This window comes from Budorcas taxicolor, chromosome 5 (genome assembly GCF_023091745.1).
Source record: "Budorcas taxicolor isolate Tak-1 chromosome 5, Takin1.1, whole genome shotgun sequence".
Classification (NCBI taxonomy): Eukaryota; Metazoa; Chordata; class Mammalia; order Artiodactyla; family Bovidae; genus Budorcas; species Budorcas taxicolor.
Genome location: NC_068914.1, coordinates 82999291 through 83023235, shown reverse-complemented (window position 1 = coordinate 83023235; position 23945 = coordinate 82999291). Strand labels below are relative to the sequence as shown.

The 23945-nt window shown below is 38.0% G+C and overlaps 1 protein-coding gene across 4 annotated transcripts in view; it reads left to right on the top strand.

Annotated features, from left to right (window-relative positions):
- The window catches only part of PPHLN1 (periphilin 1), a 169795-nt gene that overhangs the window by 13507 nt on the left and 132343 nt on the right, over positions 1-23945 (top strand). For 2 of the 4 annotated variants that reach the window (XM_052639977.1, XM_052639976.1), the window contains exons 2-3: positions 1935-2026; positions 22272-22436. In XM_052639977.1, coding sequence (XP_052495937.1) covers positions 1955-2026; positions 22272-22436 — 237 coding nt within the window. In that variant the 5' untranslated portion in view covers positions 1935-1954. The remainder of the gene's footprint in view (positions 1-1934; positions 2027-22271; positions 22437-23945) is intronic. The other 2 variants (XM_052639978.1, XM_052639979.1) reach the window with 1 other exon arrangement.

The window sequence follows — 23945 nt, the reverse complement described above, 5'->3', positions numbered from 1 at the left end:
AAGGTAGGAGAGGAGAAGTAATGTTGACAGTTCCTTTTAAGCTTCCATCAATTCTTCTACCTGAAAGACTGTTTACTTTGAAATAACATTGTTAATAATGTCTGATTATAGAGTTGGAATTCAGGTTAATTTATCCATAATGCTGCTAAGTCTCTTCAGTCGTGTCCGACTCTGTGCAACTCCATAGACGGCAGCCCACCAGGCTCCCCCGTCCCTGGGATTCTCCAGGCAAGAACGCTGGAGTGGGTTGCCATTTCCTTTTCCAATGCGTGAAAGTGAAAAGTAAAATTGAAGTCACTCAGTTGTGTCTGACCCTCAGCGACCCCATGGACTGCAGCCTTCCAGGCTCCTCCATCCATGGAATTTTCCAGGCAAGAGTACTGGAGTGGGGTTCCATTGCCTTCTCCGAATTTATCCATAATAGTAAAAGCTAATTTATAACTTAAGACTTCCCCTGACACCTTTGGTTAGTTAATTTTATTTGGTCTGTTTGTATTAGAACACAATATAGTTTTGTTTTTTTAAGAGAAAATTAAGGTTGATATTACTATGATAGTGTTAAAAAATATTGCTCTCATCTTCCAGCCTTTATTTTTCCCTTAACCTAAACTAACCTAGAATATTACAGTTCTGTGCTGCCAAAACGGGATGTTCATTCTTTTTTCTCCCCCTTAGTATTCGTCATAAAGAACCCCACCAAAAATCTCTTGATGTGTGTCTTTGAAATATTTTTCTTCTTCACAGATCTGTGGACTACGCATGTGGACTTGTTGCCTTGTTTTCCGTGTACTAAAAGGCCCTAACTTGGTACCTGTCCCATTTTTGCTTCTTGCTCGAGATCATCTGTCTACTCATCCGGATGGTTCACTATACGGCTGTACTGCTCCATGAGTACTTTACCCTCTTTCAGTTCTATCCTGTTAAACATTTGTCATCTCTCTGGGGCTACCTGCCTGTTTTTGTAGATAGAATGTTTTTGGAGCATGGCCACATCCATACATTTATACATATTGCTTGTGACTGCTTTCATGTTATAAAATAGCAGAATTGAACAGTTGTAACAAAGACCTGTTACCTACAGTGCCAAAAATATTTGTCTGGTCCTTTACAGAAACATTTGCCAACTCCTCAACTATAGCATAAGCGCTTTATGTAAATGACTTATGGGCTGTTTCCTGCACCCTGTTCTCATCTTCTCTCTTGTTTGCATTGCTAACTTGTTCACAGATGCTCTTTTATGAGGACTCTGTATCACACTGCATTAGCTCTCTACCCAGAATGTGTCAGCTCTCTGTCAAAGTAGGAGTCTCTCTTTGCATCCCACATGTGAAGAATGCTGGCAAAACTTTTAATTTCAAATTTTATAAAGGTGCCTTGGCATTAAAATGAGATTATAGGATTGAAAAAAATCAAGAGTAGTTTCTTTCAGGGTTTGTTGAGTGTGTTTTTACAGGAGTGTTTACTTAGTATTTTTTCCAGGTAAAACCACTTCATTGGATGTACAGAGAGACAGTAAACTCTTAAGGGTGTAGAAAAGATGAAGCTGCAGTTGTACAGATCATTCAGCTTTGCTGATTAGTCTCTCATACTAGTCATTAAAATGAATCTTTTCTGATTTTTACTCTATGAGAATGGAAAACTTGTGGTCATATGAATCTTCCCATAGTTGATTGGAATATGGTCTTTGAAGCTTTTCATAGCCTTGGAAATTGAAGAAAGGTGGGACGTTTTACTACATTTTTTTTTTTAAAGAAAATTTCAAAATTATTTTTGAAGAATTGTTGTAATTCCTTTTGATCACTTACATTTCTTCCCCCTTAAGTGTCTCTAGAAAATATTTGGATCAGAATGTAATAACTTACCTTTTCCTTTTTTTACTTATTTCCTAGTAACCTAAAACCCATTATTCTCTGGTTTCTTTTTTTATTCTTTAGTGGCTTACAGAGGAGATGAAATGTGGTCTGAGGGACGATATGACTATGAAAGACTTCCAAGAGAAAGAGTGCCTCCTCGAAGTCACCCCAGTGTAAGTTGTTCTTACGTTAGAATAATTCAGAACCTAGTGTCCAAGTGAATTTTCTGTCAAAGCTAGCTGAAATGCAGATAGATCAAGCTTTTAAAAGTCAAAAGTTTGAAAATAAAAGGTAACATTTTGTTTGTGTAGAAAATCTATAGTTTATATTTCTTATTTAAATTTCTAAAAGGGAGGGCTTGTATTGATTGTAATTTGTGAAGAAAATTCAAGGTTTGATAAAACTCAGACCATCAGTTAACAAAGAAGTATTTTGGCAAGGGGCAACTCAGGGACAGGCAGGCAGTTTCTGGCATGCTCTTCTACTGCTTTTCTCTTTGTTGCTCTGGGAGTTAGTAATTTGAGCCAGTCCTTTTCTTTGCTCAAGGAGCTTGCTGTTTTGCTTTTTATTCCCAGCACTGTGTTTATAACCTGGCACATAGTAGGCACTCATGTGTATTGAATGGTGTATGTTCTCTCTCTTTCTCTCCTCAAAATCCTCCGCAGAGATCCAAGGGAGGATCTGGGGAAGGTCAAAAAGTGGTGAATCTTAAACTTTTGCTTAGGGGGATTGGGCTCATTGTGATGGTATATGAGTATATTATGAATTCATTATATACCATCAAAAGGCACAAATATTTGTTTATATGTTAGTTGTTTTTTACTTCTATAAATAAGTCCTCTAACCCTCTTAGGTGGGTGATATCACCTTCATGATTGTCATTTCTGCTAGGTTACAGCTTACATTGGGGTTGATCTAAAGTGATTTAAGGTGGAAAAAATGAAGAGGCCTACCATATTTCAGAAGGGGCAGATTTAATTATTACCAAATGTCATTTTTTCCAGGTTAACTTATAGACTTGATGTTTCTAATAAATATCTCAAAAATATTTTCAGCTTGATAGAATTATTTTATAGTTTACCTAGAACAAACAAGTGACAAACAAAATGTAGGACTAATGCAGTGATGGGAAAAGGTACAAATTATTTTTTAAAAAACAATTGTTTTTTAGGTCCCTTACTCTCCTATGGATATATCCTATTAGAAATTTGGGATACTTTACAGGGTTTTCTGTGTGGTTATGCCATTAACTGAATATATATCGTTGGGTTTGTTTTACTTTGTTTTTTTTTCTTTTCTAGTTAGATTTTTTTAATGTAACACATTTGTTGTTGTTTAGTCACTGAGTCATGTGCGACTCTTTGTGACCCCATGGAATGAAGCTCACCAGCTTCTTAGTCTGTGGGATTTGCCAGGCAGAAATACTGAGTCTCTACTGCTGAGCCACTATGAAAGCTTCTGTAACACATTTACATGGCTTCAGATTATAAAGTAAGGTATATTTAGACAGAAGATGACTTACTTTAAATGATAATTTGTTGTGATTATCTTTTTAGCTAGTGCCTGCTTACAATAAGTGAGGTATAAATTTATAATCTTCAAAACAATTTTAAGTGTTGAATAGTATAACATTTTTAGAGCTTAGTAGAGCCTTAAAATGTAGACAGAAATTTTTATGTGGAAATACAGTTTCATATAACAGTGGGAAATAATCATGATAAAATCATGGAGAAAGTTACAACATAAAACCTTTATGACACTATTCTGCATTGTGTGTACATGCTATGAATATTTTAATGATAGAACACACTGCAGTGGGAGTTGGCTTAAAGAGCTGTTAAAATTGAAAGCCACGAGACCTGCCCAGAGGCTACTGCTAAGCAAAGAAGCTGGTTTAAATAAGATGGGAGGAGTGAATTTTAAGACAGGAGTCAGTTTATTAGTGTCATAACTTGAATATGTCAGCAAATCTGGAAGACCCAGCAGTGGCCACAGGACTGGAGAAGGTCAATCTTCATTTCAGTTCCCAAGCATGGCAGTACTAAAGAATGTTCAAACCATCGGACAGCTGCACTCATCTCCCATGCTAGTAAGTTCATCCTTAAAATCTTGCATGCTAGGCTTCAGTGTTACACAAACCATGAACTTCCAGACATCCAAGTTGTGTTTAGAAAAGGCAGAGGAAAGTGAAAGTCACTCAGTTGTGTCCAGCTCTTTGCGACCCCATGGACTGTACAGTCCATGGAGTTCTCCAGGCCGAAATACTGGAGTGGGTAGCCTTTCCTTTCTCCAGGGGATCTTCCCAACCCAGGGATCGAAACCAGGTCTCCTGCATTTGCAAGTGGATTCTTTGCCAGCTGAGCCACAAGGGAAAAGGCAGAGGAACCAGAGATCAAATTGCCAACTTTTGCTGGATCATGGAGAAAGCAAGGGAATTCAAGAAAAACATCTACCTCTGCTTCATTGACTACACTAAAGCCTTTGATTTGTGGATCATAACAAACTGTGGAAAGCTCTTAAGGAGATGGAAATACCAGATGATCTTACCTGTCTACTGAGAAACCTGCACATGGGTTCAAGAAGCAACAGTTAGAACCTGGTGTGGAACAACTGATTGGTTTAGGTTTTAGAAAGGAGCACAACAGGGCTGTCTGTTGTCACCATGTTTGTTTAACCTGTATGCTGAGCACATCAGGAGAAATGTCAGGCTGGATGAATTACAAGCTGAAATCAAGATAGGCAGGAGAAATATCAACAACTTCAGATATGCAGATGATACCACTCCAATGGCAGAAAGCAAAGAGGAACTAAAGAACCTCCTGATGAGAGTGAAGGAGGAGAGTGAGAAAGCTGGCTTAAAACTAAATATTAAAGAAACTAAGATCATGGCATCTGGACCCATTATTTCATGGCTAATAGAAGGGGAAAAGGTGGAAGCAGTGACAGATTTCCTCTTCTTGGGCTCTAAAATCACTGCGGATGATGACTGCAGCCATGAAATCAGAAGACAATTGCTTCTTGGCAGGAAAGCTATGACAGACCTAGACAGTATGTTGAAAAGCAGAGACATCATTCTGCCAACAAAGGTTCATATAGTCAAGTTTATGGCCTTCCCAGTGGTCATGTATAGTTGTGAGAGCTGGATCATAAAGAAGGCAGAGCACCAAAAAATTGATGCCTTTAAACTGTGGTGCTGGAGAAGATTCCTAAAAGTCCTTGGAACATCATGGAGATCAAAGCAGTCAATCTTAAAGGAAATCAACCCTGAATACTCATTGGAAGGACTGATGCTGAAGCTGAAGCTCCAGTATTTTGGTCACCTGATGTGAACAGATGACTCTTTGGAAAAGTCCCTGTTGCTGGGAAGATTGAGGGCAAAAAGAAGAGGGTGTCAGAGGGTGAGATGGCTGGATGGACGTGAACTTGGGCAAACTCTGGAAGATGGTGTGAGACAGGGAGGCCTGGCGTGCTGCGGCTTTTGGGGTTGCAGGGAGTCGGACATGACTTGGTGACTAAACAACAACGAAAGACCGATGGGTAGGACCCTCTAATCTCTAGTAAGGCCGTTGTCTGTGTGAGAATGGATCTGAGAAAGTTCATATGTCGAGGCCTTTATTTTTATCTAAAGTAAGAGGTGGCAAGATTTGTTGAAAGCGGAAGAGGAGCAGGACGGTGGCCATGGAAGTCGGAATCCGCTAAGGAGTGTAACAACTCACCTGCCGAATCAACTAGCCCTGAAAATGGATGGCGCTGGAGCGTCGGGCCCATACCCGGTCGCTGGCAGTCGGAGAGGCGCGAGAGGGACGGAGCGGGGGGAGGCGGGAGAAAGCTCCCCCCGCCCCCACCCCGCGGACGCTACTCCGCGACGAGTAGGAGGGCCGAAATGGAGAAGAGTTCCATGTGAACAGCAGTTGAAATGGGTCTGTCGGTCCTGAGAGATGGTCGAGCGCCGTTCAAAAAAAAAAGAAAGCGGAGGAGGTAGAGGGAGACGCGGCCAGGATTGAAGTTTTGGCATAGCCATTGTAGGGCTCTCCTGACCAGAGATGTTTAGAAACACCGCTACTGAAGGTCTGTAAGCTTAAATTTTGTAGGGGCACCAATTTGGGAGTAGCGAAAGCAAGTCCTATTGATTTAAGATTGCAAGATGAGTGATGGACCCAGGGAGGTAAGAATTATTGAGGTACTATGTTATGTGGAATGGACCTATTACGAAAGGGAATAAGGCTGTGAGGCAGACAGTGAATTGAAAGCAGTGAGAGGTTGAAGGACAGGAAAGTCTCTGTGGGGTTGAAGACCAAGTATGGCAGAAAGATAAGCAATCAATATTTTGGAATGTAGTTTCCAAAATGGAGCAGTTCTGGGTACTGAAGTTCAGTGTAGGTGGTAGGAATGAGAGTGGGTGAAGGTTATTGGAGTTGAGATTAACAGAACTTTGTGGTTAGATTTTGGATCAGTGATATAAATTAGGGCTCTCAGTCCTCACTGTACATTAGATTCAGCTAGAGAACTGTTAAATATCAGTGAATGGGTCCTCTCTATCTAATGGAGTCATGATCTCTGTGGATAGAATCTGGATGTCAGTGTTGTTTAAAAGTTCATCATGTGATTCCTATTTGCAGAGTCAGATTGTGGCTGAGCACTGAAGTCACTGATGATGACAGTTGAGTTAAAGATGTCAGGTGAGGGAAAGTGAAAGTGAAAGTTGCTCAGTCATGTCCAACTCTTTGTGACCCTATGGCCTATACAGTCCATGGAATTCTCCAGGCCAGAATACTGGAGTGGGTAGCCTTTCCCTTCTCCAGGGGATCTTCCCAACCCAGGGATCGAACCCAGATCTCCCACACTGCAGGCGGATTCTTTACCAGCTGAGCCACAAGGGAAGCCCAAGAACACTGAAGTGGGTAGTCTATCCCTTCTGCAGCAGGTCTTCCCGACCCGGGAATCGAACGGGGGTCTCCTGTGTTTTAGGAGAGGGAAGTCTTCAGTGAATGAAGATGTTTTAGTAAAATCTAAACAAAGCCAAACATTTTCATTTTATGCCATTTTTGTGTGTGTCAAAGTGAAACAGGTATTTTTTCCTTTGTAAACTAATTTCATCAGCTGTAAGCAGATAGGGAGATATGTTTTTACACAAGTGTCTGTGAAATCAGATTAGATGTATTCAACTGTAAGTCTAAAGGTAAATCTTACTTTGTTAAGTTCTCTGGCTGCTAGGCCCCTCCTAGATGAGAAGGAATCCAGACTGCTTTTCTCTTTTTGGAGCACAGAACATGCACAGACCTTGTCCAAGTTCATTCCTCTCCTATTTTAATTCTGTTAGATTGATCTTTCCATTCCCCCAATCAGTTTGTCTTACTCTATAAAGTCTGTATTCTCACATCCTCTCCCCATAAGAATCAGACATTACAGATTTTCTGGTGAATGCTTATTATGGTTATTAATTTAAAGCCTTCCTTTCCCCTCAATATGTTATAGTCCTTTGATGGCTCTTGGAAAATTATCCCTTTGCCTTTTATGTTACACCTGCATTTCAGTTTAAAGAAAAAAATGGAGGTTTTTAACTTTCTCTATGACATGGAACCCTTTAGCAGTCTGGTGAAGCCTATTACTTACAGTTATAGCCTAAAACTATTAAAAATCATATTTGTGAGATAGTAGTATATACTTCTTTAAGTAGGTCGTTAGATGTCAAGCAAGATGTAATGGTAGGGATTTCATTGCTATGGTTTCAAAGGAGTGATGAGTGTAAATGATACTCTTGAGGTATCTGCAACAGCGTAATATGATATAAAAATATCTGTGATTTCTGTTAGTGGTGAAGCCACAGATAGTCCTACTGCTGTTGTGGTGTTTGTTGCCTGCTTTTAGGTGGAAGAGTAGTTTTTTATTCACATCTAATTTCATGGGCTGGCAGAATTCTTAGGTTAAAATGTTTCAATGATGCAAACTGGAAATGTACATAGAGTTGTAATTATTACTTGGACCTGATAAAATCATAACTAAAAATTTAGAAATATTTGCTTACAAAATGAGATCATTTAATGATATTTTTAAAACTTTATTGTTGTGTAATATTGACATGTACAAGATCATTCCCTAGCAACATTGTGCATAAGAGCTCCAAACTGGCAATAATCCAGATATCCAACAGTGTGGATAAATTAATTGTGCAGTTATACAACAATGAGAAAGAATGGACTGCTGTCAAATGCAGCAACATGTGTGAACCTCACAAACAATACTGAAACAAAAGTGTGTATCTTATATGTTTCCTTTTATATAAAGTTTCAAGATAGGCAGAACTAGCCAGGAAAGAGGTGACTTTTGGGAGACAGAGGTAGTGACTGGGAGAGTGCAACAGAAAGGCTTTTGCCATGCTAGGAATGTTGTTTCTTGATCTGGGTGGTAGTTACGCAGTGTGATAACCTTGTGAAAATTTATCCAAAAATAACATTTACAGTTGGTATACTTTTTTAGATGAATGTCATACCTCAATAAAACTTCCTGTAAAAATTTGAAAGATGAGCCCTCCAGCTCAGTAGGTGTCCAATATACTATTGGGGAAGAGCAGAGAAATAGCTATAGAAAGAATGAAGAGGCTGAGCCAAAGCAGAAATGACACCCAGTTTTGGTTGAAAGGACAGAATATATTTTTTTCCTAAATATAAAACTTTAGCAGATCCTTCAAAAATTGAGAACCCACTCTCACTAGTGTCTGAGATAGAGAAAGTTAATGTTCTATTTTATTTTGTATGTTTGGGTTCTCTGCTCTAACAAAAAAAACGATTTTATTGCATTTCTCTCTCTTATTACTTTCCTTTGTCCCATTGTCCCATTCATTCTCAAGTCTGATGCACCAGAAATATGTTTGAAAAACTATTGCTGTGACATAAAGTATGACATCAAATAGGGACTTTAGATGGTACCCACTACACTAGTACGACCTCAGTTGTAGGGTATCTATTCTGTGAACTTACGGGTTTGATTAACCTAGAAGGCAACTGGACGCATATATTTTGGTGCTGATGTTAAATTACACTTTATTTGAGTATTGGAAAGCTTATCCTCAGTTGTAACTTGACAAATATACCAGTTATTATTTAGTACTCTAGAGCGCTTAAAAATTCCTCTGTATTGATAATAAGTTACTTGTAAGGTACTTCACATAAATTTTTATTTGGTTTTAAACTTGAGTAGATAAATAGGAGACTTAAGCCCAAAGAAGTATTTTACACAGAATCTGCACATTCCTTTATTGGAAGGACATTGATTATGATAGAACATCCACATTTAACTTTTAGATGTCCATAAGACCTTTATTTTTAAAGTTATGCTTTCTGTTTAATCTGTAATTTCTATGAGCTTATCTGACTTTTGTAGCCTTGATAAAAGTTTTGTGACAATGGCTTTTAGACACCAGTAAGTTTCCATTTGTGGAAGTCCACCTTGTTAGCCTGATAGGGAATAGATAGAAAATGTGGAACATTGCAACATAAAATGTCCATTTTCTGTTGGCTTCTTTCAGATTTTTAGAGGTTATAAAGTTTGGAAACTAGGATCAAAACACTTAATGGTTTATATTCTGGGCACTGTAATATGACTGGAACCAAAGTAGTCCTGTCTGTTTTTACTTGCCTTCTTCTGTTAACAAATGTATGTCAAGTAAAAGATTTTCTAATCTTGGTGGCAGTGAACATTATAAAGATTCAGGGTAGTGATGAGCAACAATATTTAAAAAAATTTTTATTTGGGGGGAGTTCCCTGCCAATCCAGTGGTTAGGACTTGGTGCTTTCACTGCCATGACTGGGGTCAAACCTTGGTCGGGAGGCTAAGATCCCATGTATAGGGTACAGCCAAGGGGGAAAAAAAATTTAAAAGATTTTTTTCTATCACATTTAGTTAGTTTTGAGTTATATAATTAGGTTTTATAATTAAATAGTTACATAACAATATTTCTTTCCTTGAGTTAGTTGAATGTTTGTACTGTTCATTTCATTGGTTATTTCTCTCCTGGAGACTATAGTGAGTTGGAAATAAATTTTTTAGTGAATTCAGAACATGAGTTTGTTAATTTCTAAGATCTTATAGATAATATATATTTGTTCCATATATTCTCAAATTTAAATGTACTCCAAATAACATTAAGAGATCTTTCTTTTATCCAACTTGAAATAAGTAATCAAGTCTACTAAACTTAGCAATTCAGTTGTTTGTATATTCTAGATAATATTGCTAAAAGTATGTTAATGTGGAAATATTCCTTTTCTCCCCACTCTTATTTCATGAAATACTTTTAAAGTGTGCACTTGTGTAATTTTAATTCTTTTCATACCTCACATTTTATCATCTAGTAAGTGTTCATGTAAATACAACTTTTTTCATTATCTTATGAACATTTTCAGACCTATAGCAAAGTTGAATTTTATAGTGAATATCCATTTATTGATGATTTAGATTCAACTATTAACATTTTACTAAACTTTCTTTATCATGTCTTTATCCATCTATCTGTCCTTTGTAAGTATACCTAGTCCGTCAGATTTTAGGGATGCTTTTCAAAGTAAACTGTGGACAACACTACACTTTCCATTAGCTACTTAAACATGCATATCATTAGCTAAAGTGCAATTTTTTTTGAGTGTAACTGTAAAAATTACGTACATTAGATGCAAAATCTTAAGTGTTCATTTGCTGAGTTTTGATTTAGTAATGTTCCTCTGTGTAGAGCTGCCCTAGGAGGTGTTTAATTCTTTTGGCAGACAGAATTACATGAACTTTTGTTTTGTTGTCACTATTTCCACAGAGACAGGATCAGTTCTCGGCTACATTCTGTACTATGTTCTAGTTTTCTGGGGACAGTTCCAGCTTCAGATATTTGACATACTATTCCCAAAAGCCATTGAAATGACCCAGAGATATCAACATTTCATTGAAAATTCAGCTGGTGGATTAAACCAGTAAGTGCTGCAGTGCAGATGTTGTGTTGCTTAGTCGCCAAGTCATGTCCGACTCTTTGCTGTTCCACGGACTGTAGCTCGCCAGGCTCTTCTGTTCATGGGGTTTCACAGGCAGGAATTCTGGAGTGGGTTGCTGTTTCCTTCTCCAGGGGATTTTTCTGACAGAGGGATCAAACCTGTGTCTCCTGCTTTGGCAGGCAGATTCTTTACCACTGAGCCACCAGGGAAGCCCTACAGTACGTGTCTAAAGCATGAAGGATCGGAGTGAGGAAACCTCAAGCTTTTGAAAGCAGAAGTCCTCTAGACTTGTGGGTAATCAAATTTTTTAGTTAGGTGGTGTACTTTTCCGGTAAAAAACGTGATGCCAACAGTAGTATAAAACTGAGATGCAAACTGGAATGTATATTATGTATGTGGTTCTTACTATGTGCCAAGTAATACTCCAAGTGCTGGGAATAGGGCAGTGAGTAAGATCAAAGTTTCTGTGCCCATGAAACTTCCTTTCATACTAAGTTGATTGTGTCAGGAAATCTGGCAGTTGAGTAGTTACATATACCATTGTACTTAGTTACTTTAGTGGTGGGTTAATGTGTTTTAGTTGTTTTTGACTTTTTATTTATAATGGTGAAAATTAAGTATATAAAAGTAGACAAAATGACATAACTCCCCACAGACAAATTATTCAAATAGTATTTATCAACTTATGGTCAATCTTCTTTTGTCTGTGCTTTCACCACCTTGCTCTTTCTTAGATTAGTTCCAAGTAAATTCAAGATACTTTATTTCAAATGGAAATATTTCATTATGTCTCAAAAAAGAAAGATGCTTAAGAAGGGGTGCTTATATAGTAAAATAAAATGTTTTTATGTTAAAATGAGTGCAAAGTATATTTTAATGACAATGAAAAAAAAATGTTTTTAAAGAAATGTAATCCGGATAATTTGTACCCAATTAGTAATAAGCCTGAACATTAGTGTGGAGAATTTGATATACATTTATATATTGAATCAAGCAAAACATCAAACTTGGTGCTTTTACTTAAACTAAAATGAAAGTGTTTTTCATAACAGGTATTTATAGTGAATTGGAATTTATAGAAAATGAAGGAATAATTGGGTTTTCTAACAAAACGCAATCACCATTTCAGATTTCAAAGTTGCAAAAATCATTTAATATGTATCTTGGTCAGATTTCTGTTAGCACAGGCAAGCTGGGAATAGTCCTTATTCCAGAAATGCAGAGAGCCATGTGGAAGAAATTGTCTTTTGTCTCTAAGATAATGATAAATATGAATGTGTAAAAAATCATAACACTGTAACTTAAAAGAAGTAGTTAAGTTTATTTGGGAACCATATTTTACTGCTTTCTCAGAACTGTCTTTTGGAACTTAATCTTACTCATTCTCTCTTCCTTGCTTGGTCTTTCCCCTGCCCTTAAGTTAGATGGTCTGGCTGACATGTCAGCATTAGCAAGACACTGTTCTCCTTGTAGAGCAATCGCCCTTCTCTTCAAAGACCTTTCTTTAGGACTGTCATGTGATTTCCTCCAGACCTCTGGGGGGTAGCTTCCTTAATCCCAGAGTTCTGGTCATGTCTTGCTTTACTGCTCTTAAAGATTACAAGATAAGTTACCAGTAAATGAGCGCTCAGCTTTTTCTCTGCGTGGCTCTTTTGCGAGTTCTCCCTGCTCTGTCTTATAATCCTGTGTGTTTGTGAGAACTAACTCAGTATGACTCTGCCACACTTGGTGGCCGAACAGGGACCATGTGAAGGTTTGCTTGCTCTAGCCTGAGCAAGGGGAAAGGACATCTGCTCTTCCAGGCAGGAACTGTGGCCTTGAAGACTAGTGACGGAGCGAAGCCTTCTAGATGTACTTCGCTTTCTGCTGTAACTCTGCAGCTTGCTCATAAGCATCAGCTTTCTTTTCTGCTTGCCATTGCTGGTTGTAGGGTTTCTGATTCAGACTTAACTAAACTTCTTATGGTGATTTATGCTTGTTGTCCTTGGTATCCACAAGAAGTTTCTTTGAAAGTGTCTGATTTGGAACCAGTAGGTCATTGGTTGAAAAATGGTGTAGGTGTTGTTAATGTACAGCATCTAAATACTTGGAATTTATGTCATATTGTGGTTTTTGCCAGAGAAGAGTGAGAAATTCCTTCAGTTCAGTTCAGACAGTTCAGTTGCTCAGTCACGTCCCACTCTTTGTGATTGCATGCCTGCAGCACGCCAGGCTTCCCTATCCATCACCAACTCCCAGAGCTTACTCAGACTTACTCAAACTCATGTCCATTGAGTCGGTGATGCCATCCAACCATCTCATCCTCTGTCGTCCCCTTCTCCACCTGCCTTCAATCTTTCCTAGCTTCAGGGTCTTTTCCAATGAGTCAGTTCTTCACATCAGGTGGCCAAAATATTGGAGCTTCCACTTGAACATCAGTCCTTCCAATGAATATTCGGGACTGATTTCCTTTAGGATTGACTGCTTTGATCTCCTTGCAGTCCAAGGGACTCTCAAAAGTCTTCTTCAGCATCACGGATCAAAAGTGTCAATTCTTTGGTGTTCAGCTTTCTTTATGGTCCAGCTCTTCCATCCATACATGACTACTGGAAAAACCATAGCTTTAACTAGACGGACCTTTGTTGGCAAAGTAATGTCTCTGCTTTTTAATATGCTGTCGAGGTTTGTCATAGCCTATATTCTGAGGAGCAAGCATCTTTTAATTTCATGGCTGCAGTCACCATCTGCAGTGAGCATTTTTTCCCCCATCTATTTGCCATGAAGTAATGGGGCCAGATGACATGATCTTAGTTTTTTGAATGTTGAGTTTTAAGTCAGCTTTTTCACTCTCCTCCTTCACTTTCATCAAGAGGCTCTTTAGGTCCTTTTCACTTTCTGCCATAAGGGTAGTGTCATCTGCATGTCTGAGATAATTGATATTTTTCCCTCCATTCCAGCTTATGCTTCATCCTGCTGAGCATTTTGCATGATGTATTCTGCATATAAGTTAAATAAGCAGGGTGACAGTATACAGCCTTGACGTACTCCTTTCCCAATTTGGAACCAGTTCGTTGTTCCATGTCTGGTTCTAGCTGTTGCTTCTTGATCTACATACAGGTTTCTTAGGAGGCAAGTGAAGTGGTCTCCTATTCCCTTGTCTTTAAGAATTTTCCACAGTTTGTTGATCCACACAGTCAAAGGCGTTAGCGTAGTCAGTGAAGCAGATGTTTTTCTGGAACTCTCTTGCTTTTTCTATGATCCAGTGGATGTTGGCAATTTGATCTCTGGTTCTTCTGCCTTTTCTAAATCCAGCTTAAACATCTGGAAGTTTTCGGTTCACGTACTGTTGAAACCTAAGTTGGAGAATTTTGAGCATGAGTTTGCTAGTGTGTGAGATGAGTGCAATTGTGCGGTAGTTTGAACATTCTTTGGCATCACCTTCCTTGGGATTGGAATGAAAACTGACTTTTTCCAGTCCTGTGGCCACTGCTGAGTTTTTTCAAATTTGCTGACATATTGAGTGCAGCACTTTAACAGCATCATTGTTTAGGATTTTAAGTTGCTCTGCTGGGATTCCATCATCTCCACTAGCTTTGTTCGTAGTGATGCTTCCTAAGGCCCACTTGACTTCACATTCCAGGATATCTGGCTCTAGGAAACATATAACCATCATGGTTATATGTTTCATTAAGACTTTTTTTGTACAGTTCTGTGTATTTTTGCCACCTTTTCTTAATATCTTCTGTTTCTGTTAGGTCCATACCGTTTCTGTATTTAATTGTGCCCATCTTTGCATGAAATGTTCCCTTGATATTTCTGATTTTCTTGAAGGAATCGCTAGTCTTTTCCAGTCTATTGTTTTCCTCTATTTCTTTTCATTGATTGCTTAGGCAGGCTTACTTATCTCTCTTTGCTATTCTTTGGAACTCTGCACTCAGATGGATATAACTTTTCTTTTCTCCTTTGTCTTTCCCTTCTTTTCTTTTCTCAGCTATTTGTAAGGCCTCCTCTGACAACCATTTTGCCTTTTTGCATTTCTTTTTCTCAGGGATGGTTTTGATCACCACCTCCTGTACAATATTGCTAACCTCTGTTCATAGTATCGATGAAGTTAAACGTATTCCTACAGAAGTTTATGGCCTTTTATCTAAAGACACAGTTGGAATTATTTTAGGCTGGTCCAGCGTAACTATGAAAGGTATTCATATTTTACTAGAGGTAATTGATTCTGATTATTCAGGCAGTATTCAAATTACGGCTCTCACATACTTATCATACAGTAGAGAAAGGGACAAAAGTTGCACAGCTATTACTCTTGCCTTATTTTGTGCCTTCAGCAGAGAAAGAAATTAGGAAAGGAGGCTTTGGATCTACGAATGTGGCTTACTAGACTATGCTATTTGACTTACCACCCCACATAAACCCTAAAAATTCAAGACCTTTCTTTCAAGGGTTTAATAAATCAGGAACTTATGTAGCTATTATCACAAAACAAGAATGGCCTTCCATCTGGCCTTTAAAAAGAGTCCATGGACAGATTTTAGTTGTTGGGGGATTCCAAGAAGCACATCAAAGCACCTTTCCAAAAATCTGTACAGATTCAGAAGGGCATGTAGCTATTATTGTCCTTACATCATGAATATTCCTACAACTTTATGGGGGTTAGATATATTATAACAATATCAATTAAAACTACAGACAAATTTATCCTCAGGGCCACTGCTATTATATACCATTACAAATCATCTGGATTGATGAACCCTCCCCCAGCCCCCTACCCCCGGGTCTGGATAGAGCAGTGACCTAGGACTAAAGAAGAAATTGCGCTTATAGAACAATTGGTTAAAGAATAATTAGATGCAGGACATAGAGAACCTTCCTTAAGCCTGTGGAATACTCCCATCTTTATTATCCCCCCAAAATCAGGAAGATGGCATTTAATTCATTATTTAAGAGTAATGCTCAAATGCAACCGATGGGTTCATTACAACCAGCTATTCCAAACCCCTCTCTAATTCCAAACGATCACACTAATAATTATAGATCTTAAGATTTGCTTTTCTACCATACCTTTACATTTTGAAGATAAACAGAAATTTACAGTTTTAGTTCCTAACATAAATAATCATCGTCCTTTACAGTGATATCAGTGGAAATACTTACCTCGGGGTATGAAGAATAGCCCTACCACGTGTCAAAGATTCGTAGATCTAAGTCTGCAACTGTCACGACAACGATTTCCCGATGCCTGTATTTATCATTATATGGATGATATTCTTTTGGCACACTCTTCACCACAAAAATTAGCAGAAATTCTCTCTTCCTTACAGACATTTGAATTCACAGGGGTTAATAATAGCTCCAGAGAAAATCCAATACATGCCCCCATGGAAATATCTTGGCTTTCAAATTTTACAATAAGCAATTACTCCTTTACAGTTTTCCTTCAAGGTTCCAGAACCATTAACACTTCTTTCTTTAAAGCAGTTCTTGGGTCACTTAAATTGGATACGACCTACATCCGGTGTCCCAACATATGCAGAGCTTCCTTTCCCTTGTGGCTCAGCTGGTAAAACAATCTCCTGCAGTGCGGGAGACCTGGCTTTGATCCCTGGGTTGGGAAGATCCGCTGGAGGAGCGAAAGAAAGGCCACCCACCAATATTCTGGCCTAGAGAATTCCATGGACTGTATAGTCCATGGGGTCACAGAGAGTCGGACACAACTGAGTGACTGTCACTTTCTTTCAATTATTACAGGGAAATGAAGATCCTACCTCACCCTGCTATTTTTCTCCTTAACATTATGCTTTATTACCACAATTCGGCGCTGCTTATGTTAAACATTTTCTTGATTATATGTTCCTTCACATCCTTTTTCAGTGATTCTTCTTTCTATTAAACATACTCCTACAGCAATATTTGCCCACGTCTTACCTAAAGAGATAAAAAGCATTGAATGGTTACATTATCCTAATCAACCAAAATACCGTGTTCTTCCCTGCTTACAGGAGAGACTACATCTATTACAGCAAGGACACTTAGGCCTTTGTTGCCTTACTGGCTCAGATCCACAAACAATTTTGTGGGAATATCTAAAGAAAATGTGGAATCGTTATATCAAACTAATGAGCAATTTCAAATAGCCATATCAGATTTTACAGGGGAATTATTTACAACTTACTGATGGATAAAATAACTTCTGTTTTACAATTAGTGCCCTTTTCTTTACATCTTCTTATCTCTAGACATCCTGTTCCTAACTTGCTTACCCACTATACAGATGGCAGTCAAACTTGAGGAATAGTGACCTGGAAGGAAACATCAGGATGGATAAAGATCTTTACCAGCCCCCAAACATCCCCACAGCATTCTGAATTAGCTGCTGTCTTGCTTGCATTGCAGACCTTGCAAACTTTACTCTATTAACAGATTCCTTGTATGTTAATATAATTCAGTAATTGCCCAATTCTATTTTAAATACTTCAATCGATAAACCATTACTTTCCTTCTTTGTTTCTGTTCAAACTCTTTTAACTAAACGACAGCATCCTTTTTCCATAGCTCATATTGGAGGATGGACACAATTTCCCGGAGCTCTCACTTTCGGAAATGAACAGGCTGACTCATCTCTTCACCTTATAGGATCATCGTTTACTGCTGCCTTTCAGTCACATCAGTTCTTCCACCAGGGTGCCAAGGCACAACATAAACAATGTGCTCTAACCTTACAGGAAGCCAAAAGATTGTTAGTGCCTGTCCCACATGTCAGTTATTAGCTCCTTCTCTCCCAGAAGCTGGCATTATAACCCTTGTGGTCTTTGTTGTAATGAGTTATGGCAGATGGATGTGATTCATTATCCTCCATTTAAACCATTTCACTTTGTGGATGTAACTGTTGATACTTTTGCAGGCTTTTTATGGGCTACCACACAACATGGAGAATAAGCACATCCTGAGCAAGCTCACCTTGAATGTTTTGCTATTCTAGGACACCCTCGAACCATTAAAACTGATAATGCTGCAGCATATACATCACACAAACTTAGGGATTTCTTTTGTCTATGGGATATTAACACATCATAGGTATTCCTCACAACCTTACTGGGCAGGCATTATTGAATGCATGAATGGGCTACTGAAATTATTTTTAAGTAAACTGAAAAGGAAAGAATTAACTCCTCCTAGTGAATGCAATGGCACCCCACTCCAGTACTCTTGCCTGGAAAATCCCATGGGCAGAGGAGACTGATAGGCTGCAGTCCATAGGGTCGCTAAGAGTCAGACACGACTGAGTGACTTCACTTTCACTTTTCACTTCATGCATTGGAGAAGGAAATGGCAACCCACTCCAGTGTTCTTGCCTGGAGAATCCCAGGGACAGAGGAGCCTGGTAGGAGGCCGTCTATGGGGTCGCGCAGAGTTGGACACGACTGAAGCGACTTAGCGGCAGCAGCAGCAGGGAATGATTATATGTTGCCTTATTCACTCCTAATCACTTATCAGTTTCCAAAAGTTCTTCACAGTCAGCTGGTGTTACTAGACATTTTGCTACGACACATTCATAAGAATTCCCTCTGGTACTTTTTAAACAACCACCCTCTCTCCTATTTGGCAAGGACCTGTTAAATTACTAACATGGAGAAGGGAATATGCTGCTGTTTTGTCTCCATCAGGTCCACTTTGGATCCCTGCCTGTTGTGTGAAACTTTGTCATGAGTTGGCACCAAGGACTTAAGGATCCATTGCTGGAGTTTCATCTATTGACCACCCAGATGTCTCTTCCTGGTGTGCCTCTTCCAAAAAGACTGAGAAATAACCAATCATTCTCCAGCCACTGACATTATGTGGGGTAATATTAAACATCTTACTTTAAGAGCTGAAATAGCTGTTATTAATAGTGGCACACCTATTACTCCTGATGTTGCTTTCCCTTTTAGCCATTATAACTGCTAACTCTGCCCATAAGGTATGGCTGTTTCAGGTTATACTTCTGTTTTTCACTGGGGTTCCTGCTCATATACTACTTAACAATAACTGTACATACTGGCCTCACTTAATGAACCCCCCCTTTGTTGTCCGTTGTCACATGGGAAGATCCAGAAATTCCTATTTCTAACAATGATTCCCCCATTACTAGAGGAGAATGGCTTTCTCCTTCATCTCTTTTACCTATGCATACCTTAGATTCTCCTTGGACCATTAATGGTTCACATCTACCCTTCGGCATAACTAATTGAACAAATGCCTAGATATGTGCTTATACCAGCACTCAGTGGTATATGAATAATATAATAAACCCCCCAAAACGATCTGGAATCATTATCATTAAACGTCAGACCTTTGTGTTTACTTTTGGTTTCCAAGGAAACTTAGCATCTGGAATGTCTCTCCCTAAACATCGGTCCCATTATGTATTCATGCGTGGGTTGATATGCGACTGTTTGGTGGATTTAATTGGCATGTTTGAGGATCTCATAATTTTTCCACACAGCTCTCATGATCGATAATTATACAATAGAAAATTGGGGTCCCCAAGGATTATTGGTTCAAGACAGTAACAAAACTTGGCATGATCAGATTTGGAATTGGTCTTTTCTCTTTCACTATAATAAATCTGACCCTTAATGGAATCTTGGATTTACAGGACTTGTACTCTGTTTAAAATTTGCACTAGCACCATTACAATAGTCTCCTACTAAGATCCTCATGTGGCGTTGTCTTGCGCTTCCTTTTTTCTCACAGGTTTTGCAACGGGGCCTTGGAATCTTTAACAGTAATCATTTTGTTTGGAACTTTACAGACATGAATGCCCATGTTAATATCTGCACTACCAGACCATACATCTTTGCACTTGCTTATAACTTTACCCTTTCTATTAAATTGACCCTGGTGTGGTGGTTCTCAACTAGCTCAATCCAATCTAGTTTGGGGTAAAAAACGTTTTTTAGGTACTCTAATAGTTTCCATAATAGCTGTTACCATCGCAGCTGCTATTGCAGCAGCGCTTTCTATTTCCTTAAAAAGTGCCAAGTACAGACTCTTATGACTAATATAACTTCTGACTTTACTGAACAGTGGAAATTGATCAAATGATTTTATCTCGACTTGCAGCTTTGGAACCTGCAGTTTTACGGTTTGGTGAAAATCAGCGTGCTCTTTGGACCTTTAGGACCAGTTAGACTGTGATAGCATGTTTTCTCATGTTCAGAACATTGATTGCCTTATTTTCTCGACTCACTTGCACTGAGGCGATGATAACGCTGTTCTTCTGACAAGAAGATCAAAGAAACATTCATTAAAACAAGAAGAGGGGATTTGTGGGAACCATGTTTTACTGCTTTCTCAGAAATGTCTCTTGGAATTTAATCTTACTCATTCTCTCTTCCTTGCTTGGTCTTTCTCCTGCTCTTGAGTTAACCGATCTAGCTGACATGTCAGCATTAGGAGGATGTCATGCATGCAGAACAATCCCCCTTCTCTTCAAAGACCTTTCTTTAGGACTCTCATGTGATTTCCTCTAGACCTCCAGAAGGTAGCATCCTTAATCCTAGAGTTCTGGTCCTTGTCTTGCTTTACTGCTCTTAAAGATTACAAGATAAGTTACCAGTAAATAAGCACTCAGCTTTTCCTCCCTGTGGCTCTCATAATCCTGTGTGTTTGTGAGAATTACTCAGTGCGACACCACCAGAGGGATGGTATAATGTATATATTTGTACACTTTCTCAAAACATTAAGGAAACAGCAATTTCATCTGCATTGCTAGATATAAGAACTATCATTAGCAGATTTTTTTCTTTTGCTCAGTAGCAACTTTGGATTGATTATTTTCATTTATTATTTGGTAGGAACAAACAGGTATTGTGTAATTGAATTTTATGATTTCCCACAATTGGAGAAGTCAGTGGTTTTATGTGCGACAAATTTTGAATTAGAAGATGCTGTAAATTTTGGCTTAATGACAGTTTTTTTTTAAGAAGCTCAATATTTGCTTAGATTTAATTGAAATCTCTATGAAAGATAGTGTTAAGGAGAAAAAGTCACTAAATTCATTTGTGTACTGTATTTTATGTGATCATACAGAATATATATTACAATTTAATTTGTTACATACTAAAGGAAACCACCTTATATCGCCATGGGAAAAAAATTACATAGGTCATTTTAACTCTCAAATGGATATGAACTGTTTTTTTGTGGCACGTTGACAAATTTCCTACCCATTGGGAAATTTGGCATGGGTGTAGTTATTTAATAGCTACTAAAATATTTTTTTATATATTTAAATAGCTATTTTATAGCTAGTTAGTAGTTATTGAATAGTTGTAGTTATTAATGCTAAGAAGCAATTTAAGGAAATAGCCACTTTGAGGAATTTAGTGTTTCACTTAGACTTGTAAAAATAGTAATCAAAATAGCAACCATTTTTTGAGTACTTAGTGTATCCTGCTGTACTAAGTGTTTTACAGTTTGGTTTTTCTTTAGTCCTCACAACTTCATGATGTAGTTACTCTCATTAATGTCATTGCTCAGATAATGAAACTGAGACTTAAATAGTAAAATTACCACTCTCGAATGTTAGGCATTGTAAGTTTTTCATTTTGTCAAATCAGTTACTTCATAGTGATCTTATCTTACACTTGGGTGGCTTGCCAGTTTCTTTCACATAGGCCTCATCTGATATTGATAGACATAGCATGAGTGCTCAAGACCAGATTATTTAGAGATGCATGTTCTGTAGCTCTCTGGTTCTTGCTGTTGATAATCATTTTTATTTTACAGCAGCTTCTAGTCTAAGATAGGTGTTATTTTCCCTCTTTTCAGTTTCCCAACTCCCACTAAGAATCTGTTCAGCTAAACTTTAAAACATTAACATATTACTTGGAAAATTAGGTCAGCTTTTATATCGAGTTTTATTTTGCTTCCAAACTTATGATGTCACAGGCTCTTCTCTTACATGCTGTTTTAGAAATAGCAAATGTATCCTCTAGATCTTTCTAGCTCAGTATTATCTCCTTATTTGCTGTTGGTTATGTGTAAAACTCTTTTATTTTTTTCTGGACAATAAACTTCAGACACAGTAAACAAAAGATGTGTGCTATCTTAAATGGTTTTACTTCTAAAATACCTGGACAACTAGGGATTAGAGCTACTGTGACATTCTCCCTTTCATGGTTTATTTTTTATTAATAATATTGTATTTTTTTTTTTACTTATGCTTGGTTTTTTGCATTGCTGCATGTTACTTTTAAACACCTGGCTTTCTCATTGAACAGTTTGATTTCCTTTAATTCATGTGAAGACCTTACTATTAGTTATTATTCATGTTATTTCATTAATGCATTTTTGTTTGTTTATACATTTACTCTATTTGATTAAGGATAACTCCTATGCTTTTTAAAAAACGTTTCCAAAACCAAATAGAGAAGTTAGTGATTTTTGTATATTTCTTTTTGTCTGTTTTAGGATGGCTACCGTAGAGTAGTTAATGTTGTGCCAAAGAAACCACCACTGCTAGACAGACCTGGTGAAGGAAGCTACAATAGATATTACAGTCATGTTGATTACCGAGACTATGACGAGGGCCGCAGTTTTTCTCATGATCGAAGAAGTGGTCCACCTCACAGAGGAGTATGTAAATTTCCCCCATGTACTAATTGTTGTTTTTTATAAGTTTAAGAATCATGTAATTTTTGGAATTTATGTGACTGGCCATGGAGGCAGTTGAATAAACACTTCCTGCTTGATGCTCTGTTGAATTGCCTGCTGGAGCTGTCAAATGGGAACTGGTAGTCAGGAATCTTGGGGTGCTGGACAAAGTGGGTAAGCGCTCTGGATAGCTCTGTCTTAGATTTAATAACATTGATTCCAACTCGCCTGCCTTTTTATCCCCTCCGTTGGCGAGGGTTTGTAGAACCAGATAAAGGTAATCTTACCTATTGCTTTTGTATTCAGTAAGAATCCGCCTGCAGTGCAGGAGACCTGGGATGGATCCCTGGGTTGGGACAATCCCCTGGAGAAGGGAAAGGCTACCCACTCCAGTATTCTGGCCTGGAAAATTCCATGGACTGTATAGTCCATGGGGTTGCAAAGAGTCGGACACAGCTGAGTGACTTTCAAGTGGTCAGCAGGTAGTTATCTTCTGTTACTGAATGTGCCCAGTTAAAATTACATTGTTTTCATCATGATGAAATGCTGTGGGTGAGGTTGGGTTAAGGTTGTTGACACTCAGTCTCATTTTGTTATAGTGATTATTAAAGTCTACTTTTTACCTCAGATTAGAAAGCTCTCCAAACATTGCCTTTCCTATAATAAGCATTTTTAAAATGTTAGCTACTGTTGCTTTATTATGTTCTTTTCTTAATCATCTTTAATAATCTAGAAACATATTTAATGTTGCAGTAATCTGTTATTGAACTTGGTTAAACTATTCCTTGATGCACTTCCTTTGACATAACTTGCATGTTTACATCATTCTTCTGCTGAACCATTTTCCTATATTTTCTCCTTTTTCCCCTTTCCTGCCGTGTAATATCATAATTAATGACGTATTCAGTCATTGCTTATAATAAAATTTGATGACAGCTTCCTTACGTCTCAATAGAATTGATTTTTATTTTGTTCACTTTTAAATGTCATGCTTTTCCTTTAGGAGGAAGGGTTTAATATTGAAAAGTGAACATTATGCATTATCTCTATTTTAGAAATACTGAATTTTGCAACCAGAGTCATTCTTTCAGATAGTCTGAAGGAGAAACAGTTTAGCCTTTGGATAAACAGTTGTTACCTCATGGAAACCCTGTGGCTGTTTAGTATAGACAGGGAATTTTGGATTCAGTGGACCAAATTGTATTTGAAACATAATAGTGCCTTGATAGTATTTTTTACTCTTATTGTTATGAATTGAATTGTTCATTCTTTACACATTTTCTCGTGTAATATTCTTCAAACAAATAAACCCACTTGAGATCCTTAGGATTCTCATGACGCTAATTCTTACCTAGACTTCAGTCACTATAAAACAAACTACTTACTAGATCCAATGTGATATTATAGCTGTTGGCTTTTTTCTTTAGTTTAATGTTGGGAAGAAAAATGGTGAATACATTTTACTTTTGTAAGTATGGTATGTGATGCTAA